The 17,341-nt window shown below is 40.4% G+C and overlaps 1 protein-coding gene across 1 annotated transcript; it reads left to right on the plus strand.

Annotated features, from left to right (window-relative positions):
- The first annotated feature begins 8,075 nt into the window (after positions 1-8,075).
- LOC126493236 (C-type lectin domain family 2 member D11-like) lies at positions 8,076-17,334 on the plus strand. The gene is made up of 4 exons (XM_050130175.1): positions 8,076-8,218; positions 13,629-13,757; positions 15,561-15,739; positions 16,316-17,334. Exons 1-4 carry the CDS (start codon positions 8,143-8,145, stop codon positions 16,466-16,468), a joined length of 537 nt encoding a protein of 178 aa, XP_049986132.1. The 5' UTR covers positions 8,076-8,142; the 3' UTR covers positions 16,469-17,334.
- The last annotated feature ends 7 nt before the right edge of the window (positions 17,335-17,341 follow it).

Raw genomic sequence — 17,341 nt, forward strand, 5'->3', positions numbered from 1 at the left:
CCCCCCCCCTTCTTCAAAACAAGAGCTCTGAATCTAATCTCCTTTGTTTAGCTTTCTTTCTGACTATTGTCCATATATAACAACTTGTAACCAACCTTCTAAACAAAGAAAAACATTCATAATCCATTTTTTGGAAAATGTGGGAGTAGTTTTCTAGGTACTGATATTCTATTCTTCCAGGAACCTAAAGAAAATTTTGAATTATGTTCAAGTCCTGACTGCAATATTCTGTGAGGCTTGATCATCTCAGTCAGCAGTCTTAAAACTTTTCTGGATATAGAGCTCAGACATAGGGACCATTCATTCCTGTCGAGATTTCTCAGGGGTTCTTCCTTGGTCAACTCTCATTTCTCTTAACCCAGAATAGTTCCACAGCCTCTAATTTTTTGTGGAAATAAAATCAAACCTCTTCTCCAAGGTAACATAACTTTTCACTTAAATTTGGAAGTCAAGGCATTTTCAAAATATATATGTTGAATTGATCCAGCACTATTTATAATCAAATGTCTTTTGGTAGCTTTTGCTCCTTCCTCAGCATTCAACAATTCAAAGACAACACAATAACATACAGTATTCAGACTCTCTGTGTATTTCCAATTTTACATGGCTTTATTTTAAACTATTTCCTTTATTTTTAATTTTTGGTTTCTTGAGACAAGGATTCTTTGAGTATCTCTGGCTGTCCTAGAACTCACTCTGTAGGCCAGGCTGTGCTTGAACTCACAGAATCTGCCTGCCTCTGCCTCCCAAGTGCTGGGATTAAAGATGTATGCCACCATACCCAATTATTCTCTTTATTTCTTTTTTCTTTGTTTTTATGGATATTCTCCTTTTTCTTTTCTCTCCCAAGGCTACATATATTTTAAACACACTCTAAACTATTTATAGGATTATTTTCATCTGAATTTATTTTTACTGTTTATCTCTCTATTTCTGATCACATGAGTCTTTAATTTGCTAAGTGATATGGCTAGGATTAAAGCCATAACTTGACAGTTAGATCCACCTTGTTCATTAGCTTTTTGAAAGTCTAGACTCATGGTGGAGGTCTTGACTGTAGCCATGTTTATTGCTACAAATCTATGGTATTTCAAAGTCCCTGACACCACCAAGAAGCATGCTGACAGGTCTTCATATACATCATTTAAGAGCTTTGTGGTAGACCTTCTTAAAAGGTTTTTGCAGCTAAACCTGAGTCAGGAAGCCTCTCTTAAATGAAACTGGCCTGCTTCTGGCAAAAGGAGTTTACTGCCCTCCCCTTCCCTCCCCCCGGCCAAAAATGCTGCTACCAAGAAGCCATGCTTATCCGTCTAGCAGGATATAAACAGGGGTCCCTGATAAATCTGGAGAGGAGGAATGGAAGGGCAAGAGACATAAAAATGACAGCAAGACAGGCTTTCTGATCAAGCTGCCACCTTATTGTTCCTCAGGCAGGGGGGAGGAAAGGTAGGATGCTGGAATTCAGGTCTGGAGACATCCTTAGCTGATAAGGAAATGCTGAGGTCCATGACTGTTAACTAACAAAGGAAATGCTGATTTCTTCTAAAGCCTGGGGCCTGCAGGTCTCACTAGGTTGATTTCCTAGATCTGGAACTTGCTCTGCAAAGGTGAATATCTTACTTGTGAACTTAAGATCGCATAAACAAAATACAGGTCTCAAAATGCAGGTCTTTGCTTCAGCACATGCTTAACTCTATTCTTTTGCTTCAAGAATTAGTTCCCAAGCTCTCTCAGGTTTTATGTAGATGGGATTGTACATGTTGGACATCATTTGTTGACACAGATTTCTGTCCCATCCAGTTTTGCAGCCATTCATTCCCAAAGAAACACACAAAAATCAACATTAATTACAAACTGGTTGGCCTATTAGCTCAGGCTTCATATTTACTCTTATAGCCTACATTAAGCAATAATTCTTGTCTGTGTTACCATGTGGCTTGGTACCTTTTATCAGCAAGGCATTCTCATGTTGCTTCTTCTCTGTCTGGATGACAACTGCAAACTGACCTTTCCTCTTCCCAGAATTCTCCTGTTCTTGTCACCCCACCTATACTTCCTGTCTCGTCACCCCACCTATGCTTTCTGCCTAGCTATTGGCCAATCAGTATTTTATTAAAGCAATACAACTGGCAAATTTTACAAGGTACAAACTCATTGTTCCACAGCAAAGTCTCTCACTCTAATCTTTAATTGAAGATTCATGCAGAACTTCTTAAAGGGAAAAGAATAGTTATAGGACTAAATTATGTACCAGTGTAGAAGATCTGGAAGTGCACAAATGGCTTTGTTTAAATCCTGATATGCAAGTATTAAATTATCTAATTTGACTATTCCATTCTCATATATTTCATTGAAAATTAAATTTTGTAATTTTGATTTAGTTTATAAATTCTTGAGAGGGTCAGAAAAGAAAATTTCAAACTTGTTTGAAACATATCATGTTCAAGCAGATATCACCAATTTATAATAATGTGTATGTATGTTTTTGTGTGTGTGTGTATGTGTATGTGTGTACTTAGAACTGATTTTTAAAGGACAAAAAATAGACTAACTTCTCAGGTTTAAAGATAAGATATTTGTAAATGTCAGTCGGAATACATAGACTTTCTTTTTCTCGGTCTTTTTTTCACATGTACACACTTTAGTAGAATTTTTATAAAAATATTTATTTGTTTTATGTGTGTACTTGAGAGTATGTATGTGTACCATGTGCATGCAGAAGCTCACAGAGTTTAGAGGAGGGCATCAGATTCCTTGAAACTGGAATTACAAATGGTTGTGAACTGCCCTGTGGGTGCTGGAATTTGAACTGGGTCCTCTGGAAGAGCAGTAAGCACCTTAACCCCTAAGCCATCTCTCAGGCCACTACACAGAAATTCTTAAACTATACTTTTAATGTTGTGGCAAAAGAGTTGCACCATAGTGTGTCATGAAATAAATTTCTCTAGGAAGAATTAGCATACGCATTTTTGGCTGAAAATAATTTCACACAGTAAATTTTCATTATTGTGTATATGTATGGATCTGCATGTATGTTTATTATGTATGCATAATTGTACTATGATGCAAATTGCTTACTTAATTTTGATTCATAGTTAAAATATGATACGTGAAGATATCCATGTCAGGCAGAGAATTTAGTTCAGCTGCTGTGTGATTTCACTCTTTGATTAAAGGATGCTCTTATTAGATGGTAGTGGTCAGATATATTTGGAAGCCATCATTCTACAATAGAAAGAGAATCAGTCAAACTGGCTTTTGTTTCAATTGGACTGAGAAAATGGATCTGGGAAAAACATCTAGCTGTATATATCTCAGTTTGAGTTTAGCTCACAGAACTGTTATAAAAAGTCAAATTCAAAAGTCTACATCTAAAATATTGAACAATAATATAATAAACGTATAAGGGAATGATGCATTTATGAGAATTATGAAGTTCGTTATACTGTATATAATGTCTGCTGTGTGTGCTATGTTTTCAACTGCTGTGCAGAACTGAAAAGGCTGGGATGAGGGCTTGTTTGAATCAGCTAACCTCTCTGTCCCACCAGCTTTCAGAAAACCTTGAAGAAATTCCAGATTGATTCTTTGGTTGATGTCATGATCCAAACTTAAAGAGGACTAGGTCTCGTGACTACTGATAAAGGTGGGATTTGTGCACCCCCCCCACTCCAGGAACAGTGCTGCTTCTGTATCAATGAATCTAAACTGGCTTGAGACTTAAGGACCAGAGAAAAAGTTCAATGACAAGCCTGCTGCTGTGGAAGTGTATTGGGTTCCCTCACAATCAGGCTCATCTTCTTTATCCCTCCTTTTCTTCTAATTATTCTCACACTTACACTTTCATTATGTCTTTTAAACTTTTAAATGAAGTTCTTCCTGGATCAAGTCACTACTATAATGGTTTAAGTAAAATTTCACAGGTCCCCAAGTGGCACCAGGCAGTGGGCAGTGGGTTCCAAGACCATGGCAGGACACAAAGGCAGCCAGGTACCAGTCAGGAAGCCACATGGTGGGTGAGAGACTGAGAAAGATAGGCATGCCATGCAGAGTGAGATTGTATATTTACTTAGTGGATTATGGAAGGGAAAGAGAGAAGGGGAAAGAGAAGAGAAAAGTAGAGAGAGAGAGAAACAGAGAGGGGGAAGGAGAGAAATGGAGATAAGGCAGAGACAGAAACTGCCTCTTTGAGAGAGAGAGAGACAGAAAGGAAGGAACTCAGGCTGGAAGCTGAATGTCAGCTTGCCTCAGCAAACAGGGTAAGGGGTGGGCATGGCTTCTCCCTTCAAGGGACAGGACAGACAATCACATTCCCATCTCTTTTTTATAAGAAGGCAGGAGGTTAGGCACAACAGGTTAAAGGAATTGGGGCAGTGGATTCTCAAGACTGCTTCCTACTTATCTGTGGGTGTCATTTTTTGGGGGGGAGCTGAGAAAACTGGGTGCTGGTCACATCCTGAGGTAGCTGGTTTCTTTGTTCAGTCTGATGTTTGTGATATGGAAATGTCTGGTGTCTCTTGCACCTGTATAAGGTATTGGCAGAACCCAGGAGAAACTTAAGTTTAAGGGAAAAAAAATAGGAACAGGGAATTGAGAATGGTGTATCTGACCTGTTTAAGGGAGATCCTTGAATTTGGCTCCCTGCAACTCACAAGAAAGTTTTTGGGTTTGTGGAAAGTCTTATACATATGTATTATATAAACAGCAACATAATTATGTCAGATTGACTGTGATAGAGGGTTTTGCATAATGAAAGGATTTTTAAGACTATGAAAGACAGCATGGGAGAGAAATTTGATAGTGTGCACTTGTCTTCACATCTTTATAACTTCTAGGTACATGCTTTAATAACTTGTATTTGTGTTTTGCTGAAATTTGCTTGGTGAGGCTGTCCTTTTAAACTGACAAAAACTCTCAGCTGTCAAACTGCAACAGAGATATTTGAAAAGGATAAAATTTTACTTGAGTTATTGATTTAAAACCAACAGAGAACTTACTTGGTTGGCACCTAGAGCTACTCCTCAGGGTCCTTCATGGTCACTGAAAGTCATATTTGACTTTTGCTATTTAGCACACAGACTGTCAGACTCCAGAAGATCCTATGAGCTAAGAAATATGTAGGAAGTTAAGCCTACCTTGACCTGAGCAGCTAGGCTGTTGATTCCAGTGATTCTGTCTACTGTCTGAAGACCTTCAGTTTATATTAAAGGCAGTTTTGCCCAAGGGTAAATTTTGGCAATTGAAACAAAGTACAGATAAATGTTGTTTTGTGCCCATTTGTCTTCTGTTTTCTTTGGAGGAAATAGAATGTTGCTGCTAAGAGCTAACCTGTCTCTTTTTGTTATGAAAAGTCTTTTAATAATTAAATATTAAATTCCAAATTCCCCAGATCTCTGAGCAGCTGAGGACTGTTTATCAGGTACAGCAACAGAGTAGAATCTTCCTGGAGAGCTGGGTTCAAGCTTGTCTGTACTGGCTCTCAACTTAACAGGTAAAGCAGGGTTGTATTAAATATACTATATTTTTGTAAGAGACTAAAAAGTACATACCAGTTTAAAACATGAGACTTATTGCTTTGTAGTCTGAAATGAGATGCGATGAACAGACAATTATGACATTTAGCAATAAACATAGGTGCTTTTAAGTTACATGTATGAACATACACACACAGAGTGAACAGAAATTGGATGAAGTGGATGCTCTTGGTGGGCCCTACCAAAGACATGCCACTGCACAAAACACACATGCAACAGAGTCAGCAAGAGGAATTTAGAGACAAAAACATAAGTAAACCTGGGGAGCACACAGGTATACTTCAGTAATGATGGTAGGACTTAGTCACCTGACCTGGATCTCAGTTAAGATGAAAGTGAAGTTACCTGACCTTAGTTAAGATGGCAGTAAGGTCACCTGATCTCAGTTAAAATGGTGGCAGTCACATGTTGTATGGAAAAAAACCATTTTCTAAGCTGCGGGAGATGATGGGATTTGGTCACCTGATGCAGTGAAGACACCTTACCTCAGTTAAGATGGTGGTAAAGTCATCTGACCTCAGTCAAAATGGCAGGGGCCACATGTTATATGAAAGAGAGACCTAGAGGTGTGATCCACCCTGTTGCCAAGCCACCATGATACAAGCCGTGGTGGGGTTGGAATTGAAAACAGATGCCTCATGGATCCAACCAATCTTGTTGACAGCAGTAGCGGTGGCAGGGACAGTTTGAGGAAAAGTGAAGCCAGTGGAGCAGGTGGGCCACCAGCTGAGTGAGGGTTCCATAGCTGAAAACGTGAGAACCCGTGAAAACGGTGACATCACAAGTCTTATACAGGGACGTCTCCTCTCTATAGGTGTGGTGTGAAATGGTAGCAAACACCACAAGGCTTGTAGAAGAGTGTTCTTTATCTGCAGGTATGGTGTTAAAACTTGACTGGCTCCAGTCTGGGTGACTCAGAAGCCAGAGAGGCTAGATGCCACTCCAAGCAGTCTCTCACAATGGAACCACCGATGAGTGGTCCGAAAGGGAAAAGAAGTAGAAAGAAAAACCCCAACTACATTGGCAGGTTAGTATCCAAAATACCTGAATTCAAAACCCCTCTGACTGCATATCTATTAATTCATATTTTTATAGTATGCATAATATGTTTAATATGTTATATTACTATATTGTGCATTGGTAGGAGGGTGTCAGATACCCTGGTCCTGGAGTTACAGAGAGTTGTGAGCTGCCATGAGGGTGCTGGGAATTGAACCTTGGGTTCTCTGAAAGAGCAGCCAATATTGTTAATCACTGAGTCATCTCTCCAACCTCTAAATTTATAGTATTTTTGTTTTGTTTTGTTTTGTTTTTTTACTTAGCCTTAGCTGGCCTGGAGCTCCTCTGTAGACCAAGATAGCCTCGGACTCATCGAAACCCACCTGTTACAGCCGCCCTCATTCTGGGATCGGATTCACACACTGTTGTAGCCATCACACAAATATTTTATTCAAGTTTCTAAAAACATTTCTGAGATATTTATAATTTTCCTTGGCATATGTTCTGATGAAAACAATGCTAATTCTGTTTTTGCTTGAGGATGATGATATTCCATTGCTACAGTTCTGAAGCACCTGCATTCTAAATCCAAATGCCTCAAGGCTACAGTTACAGCTCTGGAGCAACCTGACATTAATTCTCTTCTGACCTCTGCAGGCACCTGCACACATAGGCACAGTCCCACAGACAGGCACACCCACATAAATACACACAATTCAATATAAGACAAATAAATCTTAGAAAAAACTCCAACTCTGCTTTATCAACTGTCTAGTCCTGAAAGTCCCTTTGGCATCAAAGCTATGAACCTTGGTTTAGCCTGAGCCAAAGTTCCCTCAAAATCTAGAGCAATGATTCTCAACCTGGGGGTTGTAACCTTTTTGAGAGGAAAGGGTTGAATGAGCATTTCATAGGGGTCAACTATCAATTTATTTATTGTTCTGGTTCAGAACAATAGCAAAATTACAGTAACAATGAAATAATTTTATGGTTGGGGGTCACCACAGCATGAGGAGGAACTCTATTAAAGGGGTGCAGCAGTAAGAAAGTTAAGAACAACTGATCTAGAGGCATTTCTTAGACTGGTGAGGATGGCAGTGGGATGTGTCATTTCTGTGCACACACCACTAATCAAACATTTCCATATTGGAACCTGATGTAAGAGACAGCCCGAATAACTTATAATTGGCTCCAGAATAAACGATCTCTTACTCCTGGAGAGGAGGGAAATGTGCTCACTGACTGTGGACAGACAGTGTGGCCTCCAGCTCTCCAGATTCTGACTGTCTTCTGGATCCTTACCACACACAACCCTCTGGCATGGCCCTGGCACCTCTTCTTCAGTTCGGTGATGTCTCCAATACTCAAAGTTGTAGCAACATTTGGCTCACCTATCCGAAGGATCATTGCCTTTTGTGTGGCATTCAAAGCAGTAAAGTGTTGTCAAATGCGAAGCAGGCCTGTGCTGATAGGATAGATACACAGGCAGAGAGCAGAGTGGAACCGCCCTATAAGCAAGGTCCCGGAAGGGAAGAAAAAAAAACTGTTCCTTCCTCAAAACGTTTTACGTTTCTGTCTTGTAGCTGAGAATCAACGTCGTGGCCCTGAGATGAGTGCTCCAGAGCCTGCAGAGGCTTTAGTCAGATTGCTCAGTACCAGAGACAGCCCGCCGAAGGACGACATGGGTATGTGTTTAATGCATATTTTAACCAAACTACAAAAGCAGAGAGGTGCTTGCCAGGGACGGGACAGAAGGGGCACAGAGGGCAGAGAAGCTGAACCTCATATCTGTGAGCTAGTCACAGTGCGTTTCTGCAGAACCAGAGAATGCAGACAGGAGTTTTAGTTAGCGAAGAAGTTATTACATTAGTTATTCTATTCGTAAATAGGTCTTGCACAAGAAAAACAAACAGTGAACTACCATACAAAAGCCGGAAGCATGGCTTATTTGTGTGTGTGTGTGTGTGGGGGTGTCTCCCTTTTTTCTTAGCTTGCTAGCCCACTCTTTCCCCAGGCATCTGGTAAATTACACTCTGGTGAATCACAACAAGTCCCTGTGGAACATGCTTGCTCTACAACTCCCACAGCAAAGGCAAATTCAAACAACAGCTTTGCAATGTGCACAGTGACAGGAGTTGCCTCGGAAGCTGGGGTTTTAGTTTTACAGGTCCACTGTAATGGGGAAAAAATGTAAGGAGGCACTGGGTCTAGGCTGACTACACCCGGGACCAAATCCTTTGCATTTTGAGCTCCTAGTAAATTATGAAAAGAATATAATGGATTTTCTACTTCAATCTTCAGGAAGGAAGCAATATTGTGTTTCTTGTGTTTTGAAAATGTCTATGCTTCATCATCATTATCATTATTATTATTATTATCATTATTTTGGTTTTTCAAGACAGGGTTTCTCTGCAGCTTTTGGAATCTGTCCTGGAACTAGCTCTTGTAGACCAGGATGGCCTCGAACTCACAGAGATCTGCCTGCCTCTTCCTCCTGAGTGCTGGGATTAGAGCTGGGATTAGAGGCGTGTGCCACCACCACCCAGCCTTTTATCTTCTTTTTTCCTTCTTCCCTGTCCCTTCTCCTTAACTGTTTTCATTTAGCTAAAAAAAAACTGATATTTAACAAAATACAAAATTCATGACAAATGTTATTGTTTATCACTTAAACCAAGTATTTTCCTGAGATATACTATTATTACAATTATTAACTATTGATGCTGCTGCTTACTGCTGATTGACTAATTCTTTGAGACAGGCTCATACTGTATTCCAAGTTGACCTAGTTGACCTATAACTCCTGCTCCCTTTGCTCAGCAGAGCTGATTTTTTGAAACCAAATACTTACCCAATGGGGACATTCCTGTTGCTAACTGTGATCAGAGCTGCATGACAGACAACTTATTTGTTCCTCCCTGCTCTAGGTATAGCAGGTCAGCATAATCATAATCCTAACACCTAAGGAACACGTGGTCACAGTGTGAGACATGGTCAGGCACAAGCACATGCTCTAAGTTTATAATGCCCCATCCACAGTGATCAGTAATATTGATTTATATTTTCAAAGTTGGAGGATGTTTGGCTGCTGCAAGATGTGAATTTTAAAAACAAAGTATATTTATAAGACTCTCCAGTATTACTGTCAATATTCACATGCAGATTTTAATTTATAATGGAAACCTGGGTATTCATTTCTCTTGGGAAAATTTGTGGATAGCAGAACCAGGGCATATAGTAAATGTATTCTCATTTATCAAACTGATAATCTGTTTCTAATTGCCTTTTATCAAACTTTGTAACACCAAGCATATTTAATGCATGATCCTAATTTATCAGTATTCAGGGATTTGGCTCATTTTTCTTCTTTCTCTCTCTCTCTCTTTTAAAACTATGAGTTCTTGCAATTCTCAGGATATAACAACTTTTTCATTTATGTCTTGCTAAAAATTGGGTTTTGAATTGTATTTACAGGACTTATAAAAGAGAGTTTCTTAATTAGGCAAAAATCAAACTGTTCCACTTTTTATAATGTAGATAAGAATTTTGCTATTATACCTGAGACATTTTTATTCAACAGTAGTTCACAGAGGTTCTTTTTTCTCTCTTTTCCTTGGATAGTTTTATAGTCCTAGGCTTCATGCTTGAGTAGTATTTTATAGGAGGTAGGACAAGTGAACTTTAAGCATGTGGATACAGATTGTCTCAGATTAGGAGGAAAGAAGGAGCATGAAGTAGAAGGGAGTAGAGCAGTGTGCAGTGTGCACAAAGATCAGTCTCCTGGGAGGATGACATGCAGCAACATTATCTCCCTAAATATGTCAAACCCAGTTGAATATGCCTGGCCCACATGATTGACTTGTTTCTTGTTTTATTATTATTATTTTCTGTTCTTTTGGTTTAGATTCCATACCTTGTCAAAACCATACTTATATCTTTGTTTCTGTCACTCTGTGATTGGGTGGTGTCGTTTCAACAAATTTAGCCTCGTTTTTTGTTTTCTGTTGTTTTGTTTCCAAATTGTTCAGCTAGACTAATTCTTTTGAATTTTCAAGTGATTTGAAAGTTATCTTGTACTGGAGAGATGGCATATAGTATAGTGATACTTTACTTATGTTTTATAAATAAAACTTGCCTTAACTCCAGAAGGTCAAACTAAGCCACTTGGAGGCCAGGCAGTGGTGTCACACATCTTTAATCCCAGGATTTGGGAGGCAGTGCCTCCAAATGGATCTCTGTGAGGCTATCCTGATTCATGCAGAAACAGATCCAGGTGGTGGTGGCTCACACCTTTAATTTAAACACTAGAGAGAAATACTTCAGTGTTGAGACAGGAACTCGTTCTTTTTTAGTCTGAGGATTTCTTAGAGGGAAGAATTCTCTAGTGGCTTGACTGTTTTACTTTTCTGATCTTCAGGTTAAAACCCAATATCTGTCTCTGAGTTTTTCTTAACTGTGCTACAATATGGTCAAAAGCACTGGCAGCTCTCGCAGAGGACCCAGGTTTAGTTCCTACAACTCTCACGGCCATTCACAAATATCTGTAACTCCAGTTCCAAGAAATTCAGTCTCCTTGTAGATCATGCATGCCCGCCCATCTTGCACAGACATATGAGGAGTATTTGTTAGTCCCTCCAGCTCCCAAATAATGAAATAGAAACTTCTTATTACTTCTGAAAGCTTTGCCTTAGCTTAGGCTTGTTTGTAACTAGCTCTTAGAATTTTAATTTACCCACTTCAATTAACGGATGTTTTGTCTTGAAGCTTTTTAGCTTCCTTTTGTTCTGTATGTCCATGTCTCTCGGTGTCTCATTGGTATCTTGATTTTGTCTCATCATTTCTCTTCATTTAAATCCTGTCTATCTCTCCTAAATAGCTATTGGCATTCAGCTCTTTATTAAACCTATCAGATGGTGCCTTGGCAAAGACATGTCTTCACAGTGTATAATTATTCTGCAACATAGATTTATATGTAGGCATAGCTACTATAAGCATAAAATAAAGAATAAAATTTAGAACAATGAAAGACCTTACTTATTTATTTTTTTTGAATTTTTTATTTGTTTATTTTTATTTAAAAATTTCCACCTCCTCCCATTTTCCTCCCCCTCCCCCCACCCCCTTCTTGTTCTTCTCCAGTCCAAAGAGCAGTCAGGGTTCCCTGCCCTGTGGGAAGTCTAAGGTCCTCCCCACTCCATCCAGGTCTAGGAAGGTGAGCATCTAAACAGACTAGGCTCCCACAAAGCCAGTACATGCAGTAGGATCAAAACCCAGTGCCATTGTCCTTGGCTTCTCAGTCAGCCCTCCTTGTCAGCCACATTCAGGGAGTTTAGTTTGATCACATGCTCCATCAGTCCCAATCCAGCTGGCCTTGGTGAGCTCCCATTACATCAGCCCCACCATCTCAGTGGGTGGGCGCACCCCTCGTGGTCCTGACTTCCTTGCTCATGTTCTCCCTCCTTCTGCTTCTCATTTGGACCTTAGGAGCTCAGTCCAGTGTTCCAATGTGGTTCTCTGTCTCTATCTTCATCCATTGCCAGATGAAGGTTCTATGGTGATATGCAAGATATTCATCAGTATGGCTATAGGATAGGGCCATTTCAGGCTCCCTTTCCTCAGCTGCCCAAAACTCTAACTGGGGATATTTCCATGGACACCTGGGAACACCTCTAGAGTCATGTCTTGTCGATTGCGTTGGGTGGGTTACTCAGTCTAGGGGTTTGTAACCCACCCTGCAATCAGTTATTCCAGGGTCTCGGAGGGGCGCTACCTGGAAGGGAATGAGCTAAGACAGAAGAAGAAGGCCAAGCAGATTTGTCAAAGCCTCCTGTTTATTAGGGTCATGGTTGCTGCTTATATAGGCCCGGGATGAGGACTTTGAGGGGCAGGGAAACTGGATTCTTGCCGCGTGTTCCAGGTCACATAGGCCAGGAGGTAGGCCAGGAAGTCACAAGTTGCCACACCTGGTTCCCTGGATAGCTGGAATGTGAGGCGTGTTCTGCTAACAGATTAACAGTTAATTGGATGTGAGGCAGGTTCTCAATAGAACATAATTATGGGTGTGGGGTTCTCTGCAGACTCCCCAGGGTGATGGTTTCTGTAATGATTTTTAGGGGGGAAATGGCTCGTGACAATGTCTCTCGCCAACACTTATTTCTTTTAAATGCCATATACCCATAAATGTGTTGGGAAGAGTTCCTTCAATTCTTGTTGAAAGTTTTTGTTATTTTGGACTAATATTTATATATTTCACATGGTTTTGTTAAATTGTTAAAATGTTCCCTATTTCACCAATGAATTATGTCAGTGTGTTCTATTACATTACTTTTATGTGTGTGCTTATTAATTTAATTACTTACTAGGTTCTTTGAAAATGATCCTTATATAGTCCAGGTTGGCCTCAAACTGCTTATATAGCCAAGGCTGGCTTTGTACCCCTGACTCTCCGGTTTCTGCCTCTCTAGCACTGGAATTGCAGAAGTGTACCAACATGTCTGTTTCACTGACTGGAATGGGAATTAACTCAGGCAGTCATGAGCTGCCCCAAGTGAGAACTGGAAGCCAAACTTATGTACTCCAGAGGAGAAACAACTGTTCTTAACCACTTGGCTATCTCTCCAGCCTCTTGCTAATCCCTGCACCCACAACCTCCTACAGTGTTTCCCTCAGTCCTAACTTTCTTTCTTTTTTTTTTTCCAAGACAATGTTTCTTTATGTGACAAGCCTGGCTGTCTGGATGCTCAGGAATTAGCTCTTGTCAACCAGACTGGCCTCGAACTCACAGAGATCACCCTGTCACTATCTCCACAGGTGTTTGTTTATTCGCTTGTTTTTTTCTTTTTCATTTTGATCTTCACTCTCTGTTTCTTGACCCTTTAAAGGTGCTTAGTTCAATAACTAGAAGACGCCATGGCAACAATTCTGTTTGACTTTCTTCTATTTTTCTGTGAGCCATAGATATCATCTACAGACCAGGACTTTCTGAGAAGGGTGTTGCAGAGGAGGAGTATAAGCAAAATCTACAAAAAAATTCTGAGTAAATCTATACTTTCTTCCTGAAAGATTCTTGAGAATGATTTTCATATTTATATTTTTCAGGTAAAAAGTTCCAAAGAAAACGTCTCAGAATCTTCTCCCCCATGTCTTCTAGGCTTTGCTGCTCCTATGTAGCAAACATCCTCCTCTTTGGAGCTGTGATTGCACTTTCTCTTGTTTTGTTATTTTCAGGTGAGTGACATTCTTCAGATTCTGCAGCATACTGTCCACATCCACACTGACAGTTACACTTACTGAGCACTGTGAGCCAGGACTGTGTGAAGGGCAGAGAGGAAACACACTGGAAGTTCCTGTTCTCTGGGAACATAGGATCTAGCAGGAAGATGCAGTGAAGGAACAGCACAGGCTATTGTGTGCACAGGAGGTCAGGCTCAGCATCCCTGGGAAGATGACATTTAGTAAACGATAAAGAGATGCAGGAGACATATGTCTACCTTGGGGAAACTATTGAAAGTAGAGAATAAGGAAAGCAGTACCCAAAGGAAGAGCCTCAAGGAAATGTGAGGACAGAGAAGAGTAATATGTCCAGGAAGATACATCACCTCCCCCCATTATGCGTGGTGTTATGTAAAATGTTCATCTGTATTTTGAAAGTATTCAATGAAAGGTTTTTGAGGTGATCAATTTATAGGATTTTAGAAAAACACTGTTCAGAATAGTGTAATAAAAGGCTTATACTCTTGCCATCATTAAGGTTGTCCTTTTTCCCTCTCAACCTGTCGGCCACCAGGTTGAGAGGGGAAAGATGAGAAGAGATGACAGAAAGTTTTGTACGCAGTCCATGAGCATGAATGAAGTGAGGCCTCTGAGAGAAAGACGTGGGTGAATCTGGTCAACTTTATTCTAGAGTATAAGGAATATATAGAATTGGGGAGCCTAGGGACAAACCCCAGTTTATATTAAGTGGCACGCTCCTTTCACAAGACCTGGCATGTGGTAATAGGGTCGTTTAGCAGAGCTCCTCGTACTAGTCTTCTTTGTAGGGATCTGTATCAAGGGCCAAGCTAAAGACGATCAAACATCTGGTTTTAAAGACAGGCTTCTGGTTTATAAACAGCTTTCAGATAAGGTCAGGGCTCCAGGCCCAGGGGCATCATTCAGATAAGACTAGGTAGAGAGCTGGAAACTTTGTTGGAGAGAAAGAAAGTTTTATATTGTTGAATCTTGAGAGAAAGCTCCTAGGCTGTGGAAGACTGTGACCTCTAATGAGCAACCATGTATTCTAACATCTGAGCAATCCCTTAGTGCAACAGGACCACACTGTATACACTGCCTTCCCAATAGTCCTCACTGTTATCTCACTTATCAGACTGACTTTCAAAGTAGTTGTTTGAACAGAATGCTACTGTAGTGAAATAGCACAAAGCAGGGAATGTGATGATGTTATAGAAGTACACATCCTGGAAGCACTGTTTTCAGAGAGAACCTGAAAGAGATTGGGGCACAAGCCTGAGCTGGGACACATTTAGATAAAGAACCATCATGTTAAGGAGACAATTTCTACAGATTAGAAAGGAAACATACAGTCAAATGTAGTGATAAGAGCGGCGAGACTGCGTCCCAGGCACCCGGCCGCCCGCATGGCTAGCTTATGCTCGAAATAATTACACGGAAACTGTATTCTTTTAAACACTGCCTGGCCCGTTATCTGTAGCCTCTTATTGGCTAGCTCTTACATATTAATCTAACCCATTTCTAATAATCTGTGTAGCCCACGAGGTGGCTTACCAGAGAAGATCTTAACCTGCGTCTGCCTGGAGTGCTAGAATCATGGCGATTCCTTGACTCAGCTTCTTTCTTCCAGCATTCTGTTCTGTTTACTCCACCCACCTAAGGGTTGGCCTATCAAGGGGCCTAGGCAATTTCTTTTTTAATAAGAAATCACTCCCACATTAGTCAAATTCACACCTTACATCTGAGCTTAGTAAGCTATGCCAATTCTTGTTTTAATTCATTTTATTGTCCAAATATTAGAAAGAAGGCCAGAACCAGTATCAATCAAAAATGCCAATGGTGCATGCCCAAGAAACTGGATTGGATTTGGGAATAAATGTTTTTATTTTTCTGAAGACACAAGTAACTGGACTTTCAGTCAGAACTTCTGCATGGAACTAAAGGCCCAGCTAGCTCAATTTGACAACATGGAGGAGCTGGTAAGAAAGGATCAGAAGTTTGTTTGTTTGTTCTGTTGAACATGTATTGCTCTGAGATAGGCTGGTTAAAGATGAAGCATGAGGAGGAATCCCACCTGTTGCAGATGGAGACATGGGGAACACATGAGTGTGTGCCATTTGCTAATAGCAAAACTTCTGAGTGGAGCCCTTAGACATTCAAGAAGCCTTTTCTCATGTAGTGCTCATAGTCAATCTGGAAGGTCAGATATGCCATTTTACTGAGATACCTGCTAGTGATGAGCATTTTTCTCCAAGCTAGCAAATGCTGCATCCTGAAGGTGACAACTGTTAATAACTGCAAGGGGAGACTTAACCAGGGACTCACCCAACCATTAGGAATATGTCATAAAACTCGGTACTTTAATTCAAATGAGGTACTTAAGAATTATGGCTGTCAATTGGATCTACTGAGAACTGAGGGCTATTATGGCTCCAAAGTCTATGTCCTTCAGGTCCACCCTCTTGTCATCAAAAGAGAAAGCTGTGGGGTAGGGAAACTCAAGAGTCATCTGAAACAGAGAGACACATGTATTTTCTTTCCATTTTTTATGACAGAATTTCCTGAAGAGATACATAGGGACCTTTGACTACTGGATTGGCCTGCACAGACAGTCACAAAAGCACACTTGGAGGTGGATGAACAACACGGAATATAACAGCGCGTATGTTTTCAAACCATTTTCCTTCTACCATGATCGTTTGTTGTGAAGAGTGTAGTTGTGTCTAGAGGAGTAGCTGTGTCAGTTGAAGCCAACTGTACTGCCTTGGAGGTATATTGGCCATCATTATTAAAACCTTTATTTAGTGTGATTTTCCTCAAAATCTTTTTTAAAAAACATTTATTTATTTATTTATTATGTATACAATATTCTGTCTGTGTGTATGCCTGTAGGCCAGAAGAGGGCACCAGACCCCATTACAGATGGTTGTGAGCCACCATGTGGTTGCTGGGAATTGAACTCAGGACCTTTGGAAGAGCAGGCAATGCTCTTAATCTCTGAGCCATCTCTCCAGCCCTTTTTCTTCAAAATCTTTAGCATGATGGTGGCATCTGAGATAGCTATTGTCTGCTCCTTCACCAATTTAATTTTTTGGGGGCGGTGGGGTGGGGCGGGTGTTGATAAATGCCCTGTGTGGAATGTAGACAGAACCTCAGAAGTGCAATGAGGGCTCTGAAACTTCAGGAAGCCACTGCAGAAGGTCAACCTTGAGACCCATGAGTCCAGTGTGTGTACAGCTGTACCCACTCACAGAAGAAGAGACTCCAAGAAAATTGGAAACCTTCTCTAAAGTCTTGTAATCTGAGTGTACCTAAGACAGTTCTTGGATATGAGCATAGCTGTCTTGAATGGAGTCATTAAAACAGAATGGTAGATCACAGACCAAGTATTGTCCATCGTTAAAGCCCATTCCAATTTACCAAAAAGTGGGCTTCCCTATATGTGAAATGTTTCAAAACAAAATTGAAAATCACCCTGAGTGATGCTACCTATGTCTGAATAGGGTAGCAAGCACCAGTTCAATGTTTTTGAAGGGATGAATGTCAAAGGTTCTGTGTTCAAGTCAAACCTTGAGAATGTA

This window comes from Alexandromys fortis, unplaced genomic scaffold, assembly GCF_014885135.2.
Source record: "Alexandromys fortis isolate MF-2015 unplaced genomic scaffold, M_Fortis_MF-2015_v1.1 scaffold_307, whole genome shotgun sequence".
Classification (NCBI taxonomy): Eukaryota; Metazoa; Chordata; class Mammalia; order Rodentia; family Cricetidae; genus Alexandromys; species Alexandromys fortis.

Coding starts and splice junctions, on each gene's coding strand:
- LOC126493236 (XM_050130175.1), top strand. CDS start 8,143: ATGAGTGCTCCAGAGCCTGCAGAGGCTTTAGTCAGATTGCTCAGTACC. Junction 13,758..15,560: donor TCTTGTTTTGTTATTTTCAG/GTGAGTGACATT, acceptor TCCAAATATTAG/AAAGAAGGCCAGAACCAGTA. Junction 15,740..16,315: donor TTGACAACATGGAGGAGCTG/GTAAGAAAGGAT, acceptor TTTTTATGACAG/AATTTCCTGAAGAGATACAT.